The 16,095-nt window shown below is 42.6% G+C and overlaps 2 protein-coding genes across 5 annotated transcripts in view; one reads left to right on the top strand and one right to left on the bottom strand.

Moving 5' to 3' along the window:
• Positions 1-7,102, bottom strand: part of acsl1a (acyl-CoA synthetase long chain family member 1a) — a 34,720-nt gene extending 27,618 nt beyond the window's left edge. For 2 of the 3 annotated variants that reach the window (XM_036516597.1, XM_036516599.1), the window contains exon 1: positions 7,061-7,102. The gene's annotated coding sequence lies outside the window, so the exon portion shown is untranslated. Of the gene's footprint in view, positions 1-6,331; positions 6,380-7,060 lie in introns of those variants that run through there. The other variant, XM_036516602.1, reaches the window with a different exon arrangement.
• Positions 7,103-13,027: 5,925 nt separating this feature from the next.
• helt (helt bHLH transcription factor) lies at positions 13,028-15,366 on the top strand. 2 transcript variants are annotated; one of them, XM_036516445.1, is made up of 4 exons: positions 13,028-13,078; positions 13,711-13,815; positions 14,159-14,255; positions 14,888-15,366. In XM_036516445.1, the coding sequence occupies exons 1-4, from the start codon at positions 13,049-13,051 to the stop codon at positions 15,364-15,366; spliced, it is 711 nt and encodes a 236-aa protein (XP_036372338.1). In that variant the 5' UTR covers positions 13,028-13,048. The 2 variants fall into 2 exon arrangements, with proteins under 2 accessions (XP_036372338.1, XP_036372337.1); XM_036516444.1 differs by having other exon boundaries at positions 13,052-13,078; positions 14,891-15,366.
• The last annotated feature ends 729 nt before the right edge of the window (positions 15,367-16,095 follow it).

The following is a 16,095-nucleotide window of genomic DNA, read 5'->3' as shown; positions in this document are numbered from 1 at the left end:
GTTGCACAGACACAAACTCACTAACCCCCTGTGAGGTGGAAAAACGAGCCCTGGCGCGCGAACTTTATGAGGGGGGGCTGATGTGGAGTAAAGTTCATCTGCCCATCAGAGAAATTTACTGTACAACCTCGATGGCCTCTTCCCCTCTATCCTTAGTTACAACACTGGCAGCCAATAGCTTTCCCTCTCTCAATAGTATAGAACACTTGGCAGCCCACTGCACTCCTCCCCTCTATCAATAGAACACTGGCAGCCAATAGCTTCTTCCCCTCAATCAACAGTATAGAACACTGACAGCCAATAGCCTCTTCCCCTCAATCAACAGTATAGAACACTGACAGCCAATAGCCTCTTCCCCTCAATCAACAGTATAGAACACTGACAGCCAATAGCCAAGCTTCTTCACTTTTAATTCACAGGGAATCACAAACAATGAATGAATGCATTCATTACATTTCAGGATGTTCTGTTCTTTAGATTTCTTTACGCTGAAATGATTACTCAGGTCTATAACACACCGAAAGCAGTCACTGAATAATGCGAAAAACGATATGTGATATACTGCAAGAGAATGTCTCTTTATGTCCTGTGCAACAGGACGCTGATCTTTAGATCAATTCATGAAAGCAAACCTGTCCTAAATTACAATTCTATGCTCTCATATCAATTTAACATTTTTTTCCACACATTCTAAAGCCAATTATAAGCGGAAGCACTAAACCTTTCACCCCTACAGCTCAGCTGGCTTAACCTCCTTAAAGAGAGCTTTTTGGGCACTTTGATCTGCAATAGAATTACAGTCAGATCGTATTCTCTCTTTAGGGTTCCGGTATGGAGCTGATTGCGCTTTTCTCGTGGCCCCCTCCCTCCCCCGGCCGGCTGGTTCGCTTTAGTGCCGGGGGCCAGTCAAACATGGTTAGATTCGGCGAGGGAGCCGAGGTGTAAACACGGCCCCTCCCTGCGGGCCTCTCGGGCAGAAAGGCTCTGCACTGCAGTAACCCCGGCGCACACAAACAGCCCTTGAGTCAGATCCTCGCTGGCGCGCTTCCAGACAGAGAGGGAGAGGGCGACCTGTCCCGTCCCCACCCCCCCCCCGTCCGCCCCCCCCCCCGCCACAAACAAAGGGCCCCCCTGCAGGGGGGCTGGGAGCCCCTGCCGCCCGCTGCCCCCTGCCCCGCCGGGCGCGTGCGGATCGTCTGCCTGGAGTCAGACTGCGACGGCATGGCAGGCCGACCCAACGCCACGCTACAGACACAAGCTGGAGTGTGAGGCCCAATGGCGCTGGCTGGGTCACTGACGCCTTCGCCCTGTGAAAATCTCTCCTCTGAACTGTGTTACAACACTGCTGTACATTGCATTGCATTAAATTCACTTATCGAGAGTGACTTCCAGCACAAAAGAAGAGAAGTGTATCCATTCAAGCTGAATGAGCAACAATGTCAGACCAGCCTAACAACACTGCCGGACCAGTGAGTGTGAGCGTGACATTGTTCAAGCCCCACCACAAGTTAACTTGTGCAACCTGACTAGACAAGGGAAGTCAAGTATAATACCATACATCAGTAGCAGGGGAAATGGCACTAGCACCAGCTGGTCTTTTTCCTTTTTAGATTTTAAAAGAGAACCATCTCACTGGGTCCCTTTGGTGGGAAACTACACTGCTGAACCAAACCACATACTTTATCCACAACCAGAGATATGCGGGCATCTGTCACACAGGAAGCCATTTTAATGTGAGAAAAACAAGAGATATTACTCTGAGCTCCTCTACAACCCAGCTTTATTCAGCGTCATTTCAGAGAATTGGACTTTGTCCTACAGATAATTTAAACTCTCACAATTTTGCCATGGTTTTACCCATTTCCCAACACCTCATTTTACTTAGAAAGGCATTTCAACCTCCAGGGACCTTCTCTGGTTTATGTACAGGAAATAAAAAGCAATCAGCAGTGAGGCGCAAACAGCGCTACATCTTTTCCATTAGACACACTGAGCTGCGCATTGATGGCCCTAGTGGCCACAGACATTTGTGGCAGTGATTCGGTAGCTGTGTTCCAGTGGTGCAGCTGGTGTGTCAGTGATTCAGTTGCTGTGTGTCAGTGATTCAGTTGTTGTGTTTCAGTAGTCCGGTTGGTGTGTGTCAGTGGTTCCACCTGCTGTGTCAGTGGTTTAAACCCCCACTGGTGATTCAGTCAATGTGTTTCAGTTCTTCAGCTGGAGTGAGTCGGTACGTTCAGAACCTTTGTTGATTGCTCAGCCGACCGTGACAGTGTGTCAGTGGTTCAGCCCCTGATTGGTGCTGTAATTCAACTGTCTGTAAGTTAAACTGGTGTGTCAGTGTGTTAGGTTCTTCCTTTCCCCCTCTGACGCCTGAATAGCGCAGTTCGGGGTTGAAGGCTTCTCAGTATTTGCCAATGAAGCACACGCACATCACTGACTGGGGGAAATGACACTCCAGACCGAGGCTTTAATGGATGCGCCTGAATTACTGTCAACCCACTAAGCTACAATTAGCGCGTGCTACAGTGTCACACACATGCGGGCCACACTTCCTCTTACAGTAGGCTTAGGCTAAAAAAAAAAAAAAAAAGCAAAACAAGAAAGATCTTTTTTTTAAATCTTACAACTCCAGAGTCGTAAGACATTCACAATCCAGACAGCGTCACCAGTCAGGTTCATCTAGTCCCCTGGCACCGCGAGGACAGACCTGCTATGGTGGTTTCCTTTGCCAGAACAGCACAAAGGAGCCACATACCAATGTCAAAGTGTTACATAAGATCTATATAAGAATTGTCATAAATCAGAACCAAATCTGCTGGGTTTTTTTCTGCCTTTGTATTGTTGCAAATTAATGTGTAAGACCTGTTAAATTTCACACTCCAGTCCCTGACCCTTCATATTCCATGCTTCATACTCCACCACACTCTGTCAGTTCCTGACAGCCTTAAACATGCAGAACGCATTGCAAGACTGAATGCAATAAACGGAGAATCTAGTTCATCTCTCTGCAGTAGGTTTCACTTCCTCTCTCGTCCTCGGTGCGAGCCAGACTGCTAACTGTGGTTAGGTCGGGGAAACGTTACAAATGTGTCTGTCTCAAACACGCTGCCCCAGAATGACTACAGAAAACAAGACTGAGCAACCATAGGTGTCCCTTTTCCACATGAGGTTTAAACAAAGCAGCGTTCTATTTTGGAGAGGTCAGGGGATCGACTCAACAGCTTGCCATGGTTCCTGTAACTTCATAACCCTCTGGATAAGGGGGCAATTCTGTCTGAGCCTTTCGCAGGATACGCACGGAATGTCTGTCACAAAGCTGCAGCGAGGGTGTGTGTGTGTGTGTGTGTGTGTGTGTGTGTGTGTGTGTGAGTCTGTGCCACACTGGGACCCAGGGGTCATGTGCAATGCTGAGAACTGGTGACAGCTGGCAGGTCACCTGTCCGTGTCTGCCAGCCACCTTTCACCTGAAAACCCGACACTGCCCCCAGCAGTGGATGACAGAAAGCCCTTTGTCCTTTTCCTGGGAGGCAAGGGGAAACAAGTAAAATAGGGCCCTAAATGGACAGGGCTGAGAGCAACTCCTCGGTGGTGCTGGAGGGCCGCAGTGTCTGCAGGGCTACTGAACACTGGTCCTGGAAGGCCACAGTGTCTGCAGGGCTACTGAACACTGGTCCTGGAGGGCTACAGTGTCTGCAGGGCTACTGAACACTGGCCCTCAAAGGCCACAGTCTGTGCTGGACTACTGAACACTGGTCCTGGAGGGCTACAGTGTCTGCAGGGCTACTGAACACTGGCCCTGGAAAACTGACGTGTCTTTTGCTTGAACCACCTCATTCAAGTAACCTTCCCTTCCCATGGCCAAGAGTGATAACTGTCAGAGAGAGCTGGAAAACCTGCGGGGGGGGGGGGCGTTGGGGGCTTCCCTCCAGGTCTGGAGATGAGCAGGGGCCCTCTGTACGGCTGGTGCATCTGGCCTGAGAGCCACATGCGAAAGAAGTGCTGCGCTTTCTCTTGAGGCACAAAAGGAGAGCAAAAATGTTCCCTCCGAAATCTGAGGGAGCGAGAGGTGGCGAACTCCAGCACACCTCAGACTCCGCCCACATTCCACACATTCCAATCCAGTGGCTCCGCAGTAAGAGACAGGGGGGCCCCGCTGCGCCCAAACAACATCCTCCCGCCCCCCCCAAAAAACCTCTCTCACTTCACTCGGCACTAATTACTTATGAAAACTGGCTGTGGCTGTCGTACATCCTGTGCTTAGGACACTTCCCCGCCCCACTGGGAGACAGCAAGAGACCCCAAACTATTCCAAAGCAACGGCAGCACGTCGTCACTCCAAAATCAACCCTCAAGAAACACACCGTGTCTGTATCTGCTCAGGTAACTGGCGAACATTCTTAGATTTCCATTTTGGGAAAAAACGTTCAGCACAATGAACAGAGCAACACCGCAAAAGGAACAAACTGCTTCTTTCTGGCAGCGCTTTTCTCACCAAACAGCAAAACAGTATGCTCTGTTGTTTCTACAGAAAATCAATCCCCTCCCAAAAAAAAAAAAAAAAAAAACCTGCCGCTGTTCTCTTCGTGCAAATCATTCCCATAATAATCAGCAGAGGCTGCCGTGCCACCCTCCGCTGCATTCCCCAGTGGCATGCCTAATATCGACAAGAAAGGGACCTCTGTTTCCTCAAAGCAAGGAGCTCGCTGCAGATCACCCTCGGCCACTCCTGGCCCTGTACATCCACAGTCCTGAGGGGGTTTAAAAACATTCCAGCCAGCAGCTGCTTGGCACCTGGAACAAGACTACTGGAGCTGCAATCCAATTAATGCCTCCAATTAAGTAATTTAGGCCTGTGTGTCGGAGCTAACAGAAACCAATAGAGAGCATTATCGTTTTGCCAGACTCGGGCCTGTTCAAAAACACCCTCTCCACACAGCAAAGTCTTGCCAGAATTACTGGTACTGGCTACATTGAAACACAGCAGTAATGTGGAAATGATCAGCTTGAAACAATGTACCTACGACTGTGACTGAATCCAGGCAGCCACCAAACTTGAGCCTGCAGAAGGCATATGGGTGTAAGGAAACCACCAAACGCAGGTCCTCTGACCGCTGTCTATGGCTGTCCAAATTACCCCACCAGAAAAACTGTTCTTCATGCTAATGACTTGGCAGATGGGTACATCATGGAAGGGGGACAGAAAAAGAAAACATAACGACTGAAATGACGTAACTGCAGTGAAGAACGTATTCGTAATTAGTGCAAAATTCATTTGACTGTGTTGTAGTTAAGAGCAGACACTAGTGACACACCACTCTTTCTTAGCCTGAGGAGAAGAATCTTCAGTCGAATCAGTAGGATGGCGAGGCTATGGGAGAAATAAAGTTAACCGAACCAAAAAAACCCGATCTGTACAGAAAACACCGTATTTCACCGTAAACACCGTATTTTAAAACGCATATTTCACAACCTGGCTGCTGCATTCTTAACTCTGCCCCATAATCTCACAGCTCCATCACCTTATAAAGTCTAGTGGCCAATGTTTTTGCTTCTTGTAAACATTCATCACAGTACAACACATAAAACACTAAACATACCAATGGGGCAGGCAGTATGTGACCAGTGATTTAGTAGTCCAATACCCCTTTATATGGAACCAGTTTCTATTTGTATTCAGTGCTCCAGTGCTTGCTTTTAACCAGATCTTCCGTTCCTTTATAATAATGCGCTTCGATTTTAATCGCACATCGTCTTTTACCCTGAATTTCAATTTGTTCAAGACTGTCTCGTATTGATTGCACAGCTAATTGTAAGCGTCATCCAACATCGTAATTCTCACGAAATGAAGACGCGTACTAACGACAATAACATAAATCCTCTGAAGCCAAAAGTAAGGCCATATTGTTGGAATCAGATGCCGAATAACGATTCAAGAAAAATACATTATCCGGTAATATAAACTGCTCAAATGTTTTCTTCCACGATTACAGAGACCAGTTCAGTATGCTACATCTACAACTACAAATAGTCGTTCACAAAATACTGTTAGGGCTCACCAATGTTGTACCCAATCCAATTTTCTCCTTACAGAATACGCTCATTCAGCCATCAAATGTTTCTGCTGCAAGTTAGAGTGCGAATAACGTTAGCTTTCTTGTTCATATTGGGCGTTTGGTTAAATCAACGTTATAGTGATTTCGCTTGCATACCGAGCTCACAATAACACGATCACCGAGCTGTTTCCAGTCAAAATGAAGACGCATCCGAGCTTCTACAGCAAGAATCTTACAGCAAGGCGCGTAGAACACCGGGTCTTGAGGAATTCACTTACACAGCCACCACTCCGCGTGTTTACGCTCAATCCGCTGACCTTATTCACTGATAAACTAGCAAGAATAAAGTCCCGTCTTTTCATCGCAGCAGCGTGCTCGTCGCTACAGCCAAAAACAACTGGTGTCAGGAACCCCGCCGCGCCATTCTCTCGGAGTATATTCTCCAGGCTTTGTCTAACAGCACCTCCTGGATCAACTCGCACCAGAGATGCATTATTTTTAAACGCGCGAGTGGCATGCATAATGGTCTATGACAGTGGGCACATATATGTTTTTCTTCTACCTCTACAGCGCTAAAGACATAGTAACAACTGGGGGGGGGGGGGAGCAAAATCGGGTCTGGTGCACACAAATTAAATGCCCACACCAGAAACGGTCATGACGTTACTACTAGAGAGCAATTTAAACTGGCCAGAATCATCAAGTATCACGCACTCCTAATTCTGGACTAGATTACAATAATCAGATTCCTAACAATAACAGTAGCAAGCCAACAAAATATCAGCAATACAGCAAGATGGTAACTAGAAAATATTTTCATCGGTTGGCTAACTTATTTTGTAAATATGTGCCCCACATAACGCAGTTTGTTTCGTTTCAGTAAGAACCACAACCCAAGAATGAACTGAACCTGCCGGTTAGAAACACACCAACTTATCACGACAAAAGTTCTATTTGGCCTCAAGTAAATGAAACGTTAAAATAATTTGCAATTCTAACATACTGACCTGTGCGAAGGCAGCGCCTTGAGATGAACCATGGATCTCTAGAATAGCGCTCTACAGTGTTTTCAGTTCGTAAACGTAAACTGTCCAATCGGAGGGACTGTGAAATGTGTTTGAGGTACATTTACTGTGAGGGGCGCTGCCATTGGTCAATGTTTTTAGAGACGTTTGCGTGTGGGTTGCCACGACCTTTGTACATACATTCCGCTGGTACTCGCATATATAGGTCATGGGGGCTGCGTGTATGCGTTCCAACCGTTATGTGGATAATTGTCCCCAAATGTTGATCATCGCTTTAAGCAAAAAAAAGCTGAAGCCAGGTGTGAAATTTTGAGCTCCTGGGTTCACTGAAACACGCTTGGTGTCCTAGTAGAAGTAGTGGAGACATCAATTGAAGAATTACATTTTAGAATGCACACAATTCTATGACTTTAATATTAGTATTGTATTGACAATATAATGCTTGATTAATAAATTCACAGACCATCAAATAAGTAATATGTATATTTTTCCAAATGCACTTGTCATACATTTTATGTTTGTTCAGCTGAACTTACAGAAAACCCATCTAACGCTCTGGACACAAAATATTTTGGAAAATGCAGAAATGTTACATCAAGTGCAAAACCACACATAGGACCATCAGCTTAAATTTACATAAGCTAAAAACACAACAAAAACGAGCACTGACCTAAACCTTTGTATCCCGTTTAATCAACAAGTCATAACATTAAAAACGGCTTCAGACGGTATGGCCGTTATCGTCAGCCACTGCAGGAAATGTTTGCTTGTCTGTGTGGAAATGATGCTCCCTAACCAGGCGTGACCAAACAGTGACGCAACGAGGCCATCGTAGGGTAGCTCTGCAGAATGGAGAAAATGATATACATCCAGCACTTCACCAAATTTAGTTTAAATTCTTCTATTTGAGCTTCGTTCATTTGCTATTTAGCAGCGATTGCTAGCATAAACAGCATGCACTTTAGTTGCACAAAATGAAATAAAGGCCAGGGTCTGTCTCATAAAACCAAATATTTTCTCACTGAAACCAATTTGAAACCATGAACTTCTTGAAAGGTAACCCTGAACTAATTCTTGATTTTAAAATAAAGGTAACAGTAATATGACAATTAGAGATACGAGTTTCTTCGGTATTCAGTCACTGCATGTGGCTACGCACAGTTGCAGGGCTCGATAGGGAATACTCTTGGACTATAACAATAGTGCCATCTAGTGGTCAATCTGTCAGCTGTCGCCGATCCTCACTGGGTACCTTTAAAATCAACGCAAGAGGCTTGACTTTCAAATTGTGCGCACACACTTCATTTCACAAGGGCATTTTCTGCCCCGCGCTCCATTCTTCCAAGAAAGAGAAATATGACACTGACAACAAATTCAGAAAGGTACAGAGTCAGGAATTTTTATTTTGTATGCAGTTTTTTTTTGTATGCATAGTCTGTGAAAGGTTAGCCGTTTTACATCTTTAAAGATACATTGTATTAATAATTCTGCCACAGAATGAATTCCTATAATCGGTACAGTAATTTGTGTGACACAGGGACTTAGCAACATGCTTCGCTGGACATGCTGATATTAAAGCTGCGTGAAGTGATTCACATTAGACTCACGATGGCGCGCGAAGCTAAAGGATTCCGTCTGGGGCGCGATCTTGGGGCCCGGGGTCACCACGGGTCACAGAGCGACTCATGACAACGCATCGTCTGCTTGTTGAAAATTTCCCCCCAATAATCTCTATGATTTGAATGTTTATATCATTATAAATCGGGGTGTTTTCAAATTTAGACATAGAATTATAAAATATATTCCACTCTTATTTATACAACAACAGTTTCGCCTTCCAGAATTAATTTTCTTTCATCTTATTTTTTTCAACTTATTTTTTTGTGGGATTTTCTGCGCATTACATGTATTTTGCATAAATTTGGGTGATATTTTTACGTTCTCGAAATGGACTAAAATAAAATTTTCATGCATCAGTGAGTGAAGTAAATGCCCTCACTTTCGAAACCAGACGGTGGCGCTTTTGTCTCATAGGTACCCCTATCAACGTGTTCATTTTACATATGCTTAAATCTGTTTTAAATCTATTTTAGCGGTAACAACGCACCTCGATACCAGATAAAATATGAAGAGCGTGTCCCAAAGTAGATGTTAATGCCCAACAATGCAAACTCTAAAGTTAAAATTTCAAGCGACAGTGGAATACGTGCTGTTTCTTCTTTCTTTCTTTCTTTTTTGCAGTGTTCTAATCTAGTTTTATAATCTAGCTGTATATTTCCTTTGCATTTCTACATGAAATGTTTATTGAAATACTAGCTCACTTTATCTTCAGTTTACTTTAACCCCTATATCATATATCTGTATCTCTCCTATCATTAATCTCCACCTTCCTATATTAATTTCTTTGGCTGGCTTGAATGCCAAAATTTTGTTTTATGTAGCCAACAGATGAGTTTTCACCTCACAACTCTGTAATATAGCGTTCATGTCTTACCAAGGGGACATTCCCAGAGCGAGATGATGCTAACAGGAATCAGATATTGAATCGGATATTGGAATAAGCAATCATTTTAACTGGGCGTTGATATTTGAATCCTGGAATAAGACCGTCAGTGCCCCCAAGACTCTGTCTTCTTCTGTCCTCTAACTAATGTAACGCAATGAGGCTACAACTGACATTATCAAAGATGATCATGTGCAACTTTATCATTGATGCTCCATAAATACTGTTGTAGATCAGCACTGACGTGCTTTCTTTCTCTTATATTAAAAACTTGCCAAAAGTTCCTGGTATGCTCACCGTGATTATCATGAAACGCCCTACGTAAGTCTCAGCAAACTGTACGTGTGTAATCAAGGCGACGGGCATGACTGCAGTGTAGCTGCGTCTCGCCATTATAATTCTCTTTCACATGGCTTGCTTCTTACAGACGGGTCGCAGGTACCCACTCTTTTGTCCTGCACACCAGTTGTCTTCCTTAGTTTTCTTAATACAAATTAGGATGTATTTTACGCCTACAAAGCGATACAAATGAGATATAAAGCAAAAAATAAATGCGAAAAGTCTGAAAAAGTTACATATTAGCCTTACATATGGGCCTACATATACATGCTACATAACTTGCAGATATTAGTCTCCAACCTCGACAATAAAATATTAGAAGTATAAACATCGCCCATTCTATGAAACGTTACAAGTCCTACCACTAGGAATAATTAATTCGTCATAAAAATAGAAAAGTACATTTTAATTTTTCTCACGTAATAAGTACAAATATTATTGCACAATCTATAACTCTCTATGTACACGGAACTAGACTGTGAGGTTGTGCTATTTATGTAAGGATACACCTTTTTAAGATTTATAATGTGTGGGATTTGACTCTTTCAGATGTATTCATGTAAATAGGCACTAAATTACATGCACCAAATAATTACTTATTAGTAATTTTCAGTTATGACGCTACATTATAGATGTTTTCCGATTCACAAAATTGTTCAAACAACGCACACGTTCTTATACATTATAAATATAATTCATTGACATATCAAATATTATGTATCTGCCACTTATTCACTGAGAGCAGTGTTCAGGCCTATTGCACAGTATTGATAGTATGCCTTACCAAGCCATACTGTTGGTAATAAGTTGAGCAAATTTTTTTATTTATTTTTAAATTCAAATTTAATAGCCTCACGAAGGTAATAGTGGTAATGAGAAATGCAATTTTAGTAAAATAATTACTATGAACGTATGGACAAAAATAAAGTATACAAAGAAAACGTGTGAGTTCTTGGGTCGTGTTTTCGCTGAAAATAATGCTAGACATAGATGGTAATGATTAAGATTTTTAAAACCAAATGTTTGATGTTGGAACACTGACCACTTTTCACTCATGCAACTTCTTGGGCAGAAGTACTATTTAAGCATTTATATGGTGTATGATCCAACATCTGGTAAAACGCAACACTTGTCAGGAGGTACACTGAATATCCAGCTAGGGTTCCATCATAAAAACCACTATAAACTGGTATATATCAATAATGACAACAAAAATCCTTAAAAATAACAAACGCTTATCTCCTAACACTAAGATAAAAAACAACTTCCGTGCACGTGTAAACTAAAGAACATATAAATAGTATGATGTTGTAACCTTAGAGGAATACAATCGACGCGCGGGTGTTACTACGCATGCACCCGTTTAAGTCCTTCTTTAAAATTTTTCTACCATAGTCACACTTCGAAACTTAAAGAAAAAATTAAAAAAGTCATCAGACAGTTTGTTGTTGGATTTCCAATGGCCGTTTGTTATAAAACATGTGGTAAATGTAACAATAAAAGTAATGGGATTTAAGGCTTTTGTTGAGTTCACTGCTGATTTTCTTTCTCTGTTGTTAAAAAAGTCTCCATCGCCTTTAGATGTCCCGCGAGCCTTTATGCTGAGAGAAAAAATCTTCATCTCTTTTATTTCTTTTCTCTCAACATTGCACACACGAACTGTTATATTAAAAACACGGCGAATCTTTAAAGATTAAAACGTTCCCCAATGAAAACAGCAGACGAGCAAACCGTTTTGGCGCATGAAACCAAGTCTGAAACTGTGAGACGGAGTGGACACAATAAACCTGTTGTTAACCTTGCTGTGAAAATATGTTTAAAGAAAATAGGCAATTGTTGTATGAAATGTATTCAAGTATAAAATAATGCCCTTTGTTGGGAAAAACTTGAGCAATGTGCGGGTACAAAGGTACCCTGTGGCATTTACTCGCCCCCTTTGTGAAGTTTGCGCTTTGGCGTCTCCACTTGGCGCATTACCCAGACCCCTTTAAACGCGATTGTTTCTTTCATTCTAATGACATTTACCGGATCAAAACATGCTGTTAATTCGATCAGAAAGCTTTACCCTTCACAACAATGCCAGAATAATTTCTCCCAAAGTTTGTTAAGTTGACCGAAATTAGGGAAATGAATAGAGGTCTCCAGGCTACCCCTCTTGCAGGTGACGGGGAATAATGCACGTTTGGACCAGCTGCATTCCTCTTTATTTCTCCCTTTCTTTTCACAGCATTATTAAAATTTAGGCCAATGAAACTATTCATTCATTTCAATAGACATTTTCTTATAGGATAATAGGATACAAATTGAGCCTCTCCGAGGAGAATCCAGTGGTGGTACCCCTCGTGTGCCAAAGACTGCTGGAGCCGCTGGCCTGGACGGAGGCGAAGCTCGTGTGCCAGGCCCAATCCCACACCTGCCGAGGTCTCTAACAAATAAAGAATGTAAACAAAAAGCTTGCCATCTCTCATAAAAGATGGACGTGTCACCAAGTCGTGTGAGAAACGCTGAGAACAAACGGGGGGACTCCATCTCCAAAAGATCTCCCTTGAACTTGGCGGAACAGCCTATTAAGGGCTTACTTAATTACTTTAATGATACTGGACAGGCCTTAAAACTCAGACAGAGCTTGGATGGAAGTTAGGATCGCTTGCTGGGATTTGTAAACAGGCGATCGTGTGAGAAACGCGAGCTGGAAGAAAGAGAGTTCTTTTTTGTCGGGCTTTGTTTTCTTGCGCGCACTGCGCTCCGGCGGATCAGGCTGACTCAACGCTCAGTTCACATTTCCCGCCTGGGTTGTTACTATGCAAATAATATTCTAAAAGTAATCACGTGTCTTTTGAACAGCCACGTGGATTAACAAAGCAGGTCTGCCCCCCTGCTAGCCCATGGCTTCAGATTTTTTACTATTTCTTTTGCTGATCCTAAACGCACACATTTACCAAAAGCTTCCCTTTAATCCTATGGAATAATTTAGGCCATGAATGCACGAGCCCCCTAAATGATCGCTTTATAAGGAGCAACGTCCAGCCACCACCACCAGATCATCCAGTCTGCCTCTAGCAGAACACACAGACAACTGTCTCTTGGTCGAGTTATATTTTTGCTCGTTTATTGAACTTTTTCTCCAAATGATGGCATCCAAGCTGAAGGAACGCAAGGTAGGCACTCTCCATCTACTCTCTCAGTAACGGATGCTTTTCTGCCAAAACCCTGGAATCTTACAGTATTTTAAATTCTGTAAAGTCAGTGTGTTCACATATAGTGGAACTGTTATTACTTTAGTGGAGAATTTTATTTAATTGCTGAGGAAAACTGGGACATCCTTCAGAAGGTTACTTTTGGACACTAGTGCTCTCCAGTGGGCAAATCCTGAAGGGGTGGCACAGATATTAAAATACTAATGTGGACGAATAAAGGAGAAACACGGGATCGTATGGGCATCATATTTTCTTTCTATGACTGATGTCCACACCAGGTGTCAACGTGTGACACCGGCCGTCAGGGCTTGCGTACCGGCGTTGAGATTTGGGGTATTGCGCTCGCGTGCACCCTGGCGCTCCATTCGCAGAGCTCGCTTGTTCCTCCGATGCTATTAACATTAATGAATTATTTTTGTATATATATATTAAACATTTCATACATTGTGTCACACTGGTCCGTAGTTTATATCTATTTATTTTTGCACTGAATATGACGTTTCTCTGTGACAGACAAAATCTAATGCTTTTGAATCACTGTTTGAAAGAATCTAAGTGTTAATAAGCGTTTGCCCGTGCTTATTTTCTCACAGAGAACTCCAGTTTCTCACAAAGTGATAGAAAAACGAAGGAGAGATCGCATCAACCGCTGTCTCAACGAACTGGGCAAAACGGTACCAATGGCGCTCGCAAAACAGGTATGGAAGGGTTTTTTTTTTTTGTTTTTTTTTGCAGTTTTCACGACCTTTTCCAACTGTCGTCCAGTTTCGAGATATCCCTTTAGGAAAAGTGGCATATTGTAATGAGATAATTGAAAAATATTTTCAGTGAGCTAGTTTTTATAATCGGCATTCTTATGAACAATCTCCTTTGTAGAGCAATATTTGACATATTTATAAAAAACAATATAAAAAGCCAATATTCTTTAGCGCAATACCTACGGGTCAGGAGGAGATACATATTATATGTGATTATTATTATCGAATCCCAAGAATTCCTGCGAGCATATCTAATGCACTTCCTTTTTCTGGTGTGTAACAGAACTCTGGAAAGCTGGAGAAGGCAGAAATTCTGGAGATGACGGTTCAGTATCTGCGTGCGCTTCACTCGGCAGATTTTCCACGAGGCAGAGAAAAAGGTGCGTACCTATATCCATTCTCGTAAGGAAAACGCTGCGTGTGCCGTGGACCGCCTCTATTTCTCATTGCCAAATATTCCCACACTCCCCGCACAATCAAATACGAAAAGTTGTATTACTCAGCGTTTACCTGAGTGTTAGCCGTTTTAAATCTGTAAGTCAGTGGCCTCTTCGTTCCTTTTCTTCGCTATCACTACGGTGGCGCTGGCAAGTCGATTCAATTTAAAAGATGCGTCTTGTAACATGGCGCTAGCCAACTGGACGATTTTACGACCTTATAATATATAATACATAAGGTCGTAGAATATACCTCGTTTAATAACTATCAAGGACTGTCCTTCAAACATTACAGCTAACTTGCATTTGCACAGTTTTTGTACTTTTTGATATCATCACAGGACCCTGGGCATGTGCCAGGACCCATCACATTCATATTTAGATTCGGTCTAAAGAACAAAAACTTAAATCTGATGTTAATGTCTTCATAGTTCTCAGTGATACACTTCACAATATAGCCAAGTTATATGCGAAATCGTAACTTCTCTATTACGAGGTGTCATGATCAGGCAGACAGAAAGCATGGGAACTAAGAATCGTTTACTCATTTATATTATCATATTTTTTTTTTCCAGGAGAGCTTCTAGCAGAGTTTGCCAATTATTTTCACTATGGCTACCACGAATGCATGAAGAACCTGGTGCACTATCTTACCACGGTGGAGAGGATGGAAACCAAAGACACCAAATACGCGAGAATCCTCGCGTTTCTACAGTCCAAGTCCCGTGTCGTCACAGAGCCCGTGTTCGGCTCACTGAGTGCCTTGCCAGACCCAACTGACTACTTGTGCCAACTGCACTCTGCCTCGGACTACCAAAGTCACAGCCCCACCGACTCGGTCTTCCAGCAGAGTCCGCCGGCACACTACTCTTGGCACAGCTCCGCGCGCAGCCCGACCATCGCCTACCCCCCGGTGCCGCTCTCTGCGCAGACGCAGCAACACGGCGGTTACTTGTCCCCGGTTCAAGGACTCGACCATCATTATATCAATTTCATCAACCACTCGCACGCGAACGCGTTCAGTTTGCACAGCGCACAGCACGCTGCCTTGTGAAAATATGTCTCTGTGTGTCTTTATTTATATGTGTATGATACATGTTTCATATGAAATGTAGATAAAAAAAAATGAATAAATTGTTTTTTAATAACCTTTTTGAACGGCTCTGAATCACAAATTGGTATTGGATAGCTTGCAAATAAGACGATATAATTCTATCTATACCTTCACCAATAGAAATATATAAAAGTGTTTTTCTTCATGATAATGTTAATAATAATGTTACTGGTATAATAGTTAGTTGCTGTATGGTTATTAACCATTTCATTACCACAACAGTTTTACAGTGTATGTTTATTCCGTTTATCGGAAAAAGAAAAAAACTTCAGCCCCTTACTAACAACTCATATTAACCCTGGTCTTAATAGCTTGAATATCATTTGAAAATCTCTTGAGTGCTGCTAACTTTCTGCACTTCAGTATTTAAAAGAACTCTGAAATGACACAGTAGTAACGCCTAGGAATTATTCTTAATTCCATGAGTGCTTATATTTTTATGGATGACGTTTTTAGCTGTCAGCTGAATGAACCATGTCACGTTTCATGTTTTTAGGTCATTCCTTCGAAAACTTTATGTAGAATCATTGTAAATAGTATATTCAAAAATCAGAGGGGCTCATGTCTTTAAATACGCATGCATTAAAACATTACCAACCATTTTACTAACCAAAATGATCCAGGCATGCAAATATAAACAGAAACATTGCACACTGATTTTGGACAATG

This window comes from Megalops cyprinoides, chromosome 22 (assembly GCF_013368585.1).
Source record: "Megalops cyprinoides isolate fMegCyp1 chromosome 22, fMegCyp1.pri, whole genome shotgun sequence".
NCBI lineage: Eukaryota > Metazoa > Chordata > Actinopteri > Elopiformes > Megalopidae > Megalops > Megalops cyprinoides.
Note: the sequence above shows the minus strand (reverse complement) of the source record. Positions and strands in the feature narration are given on the sequence as shown.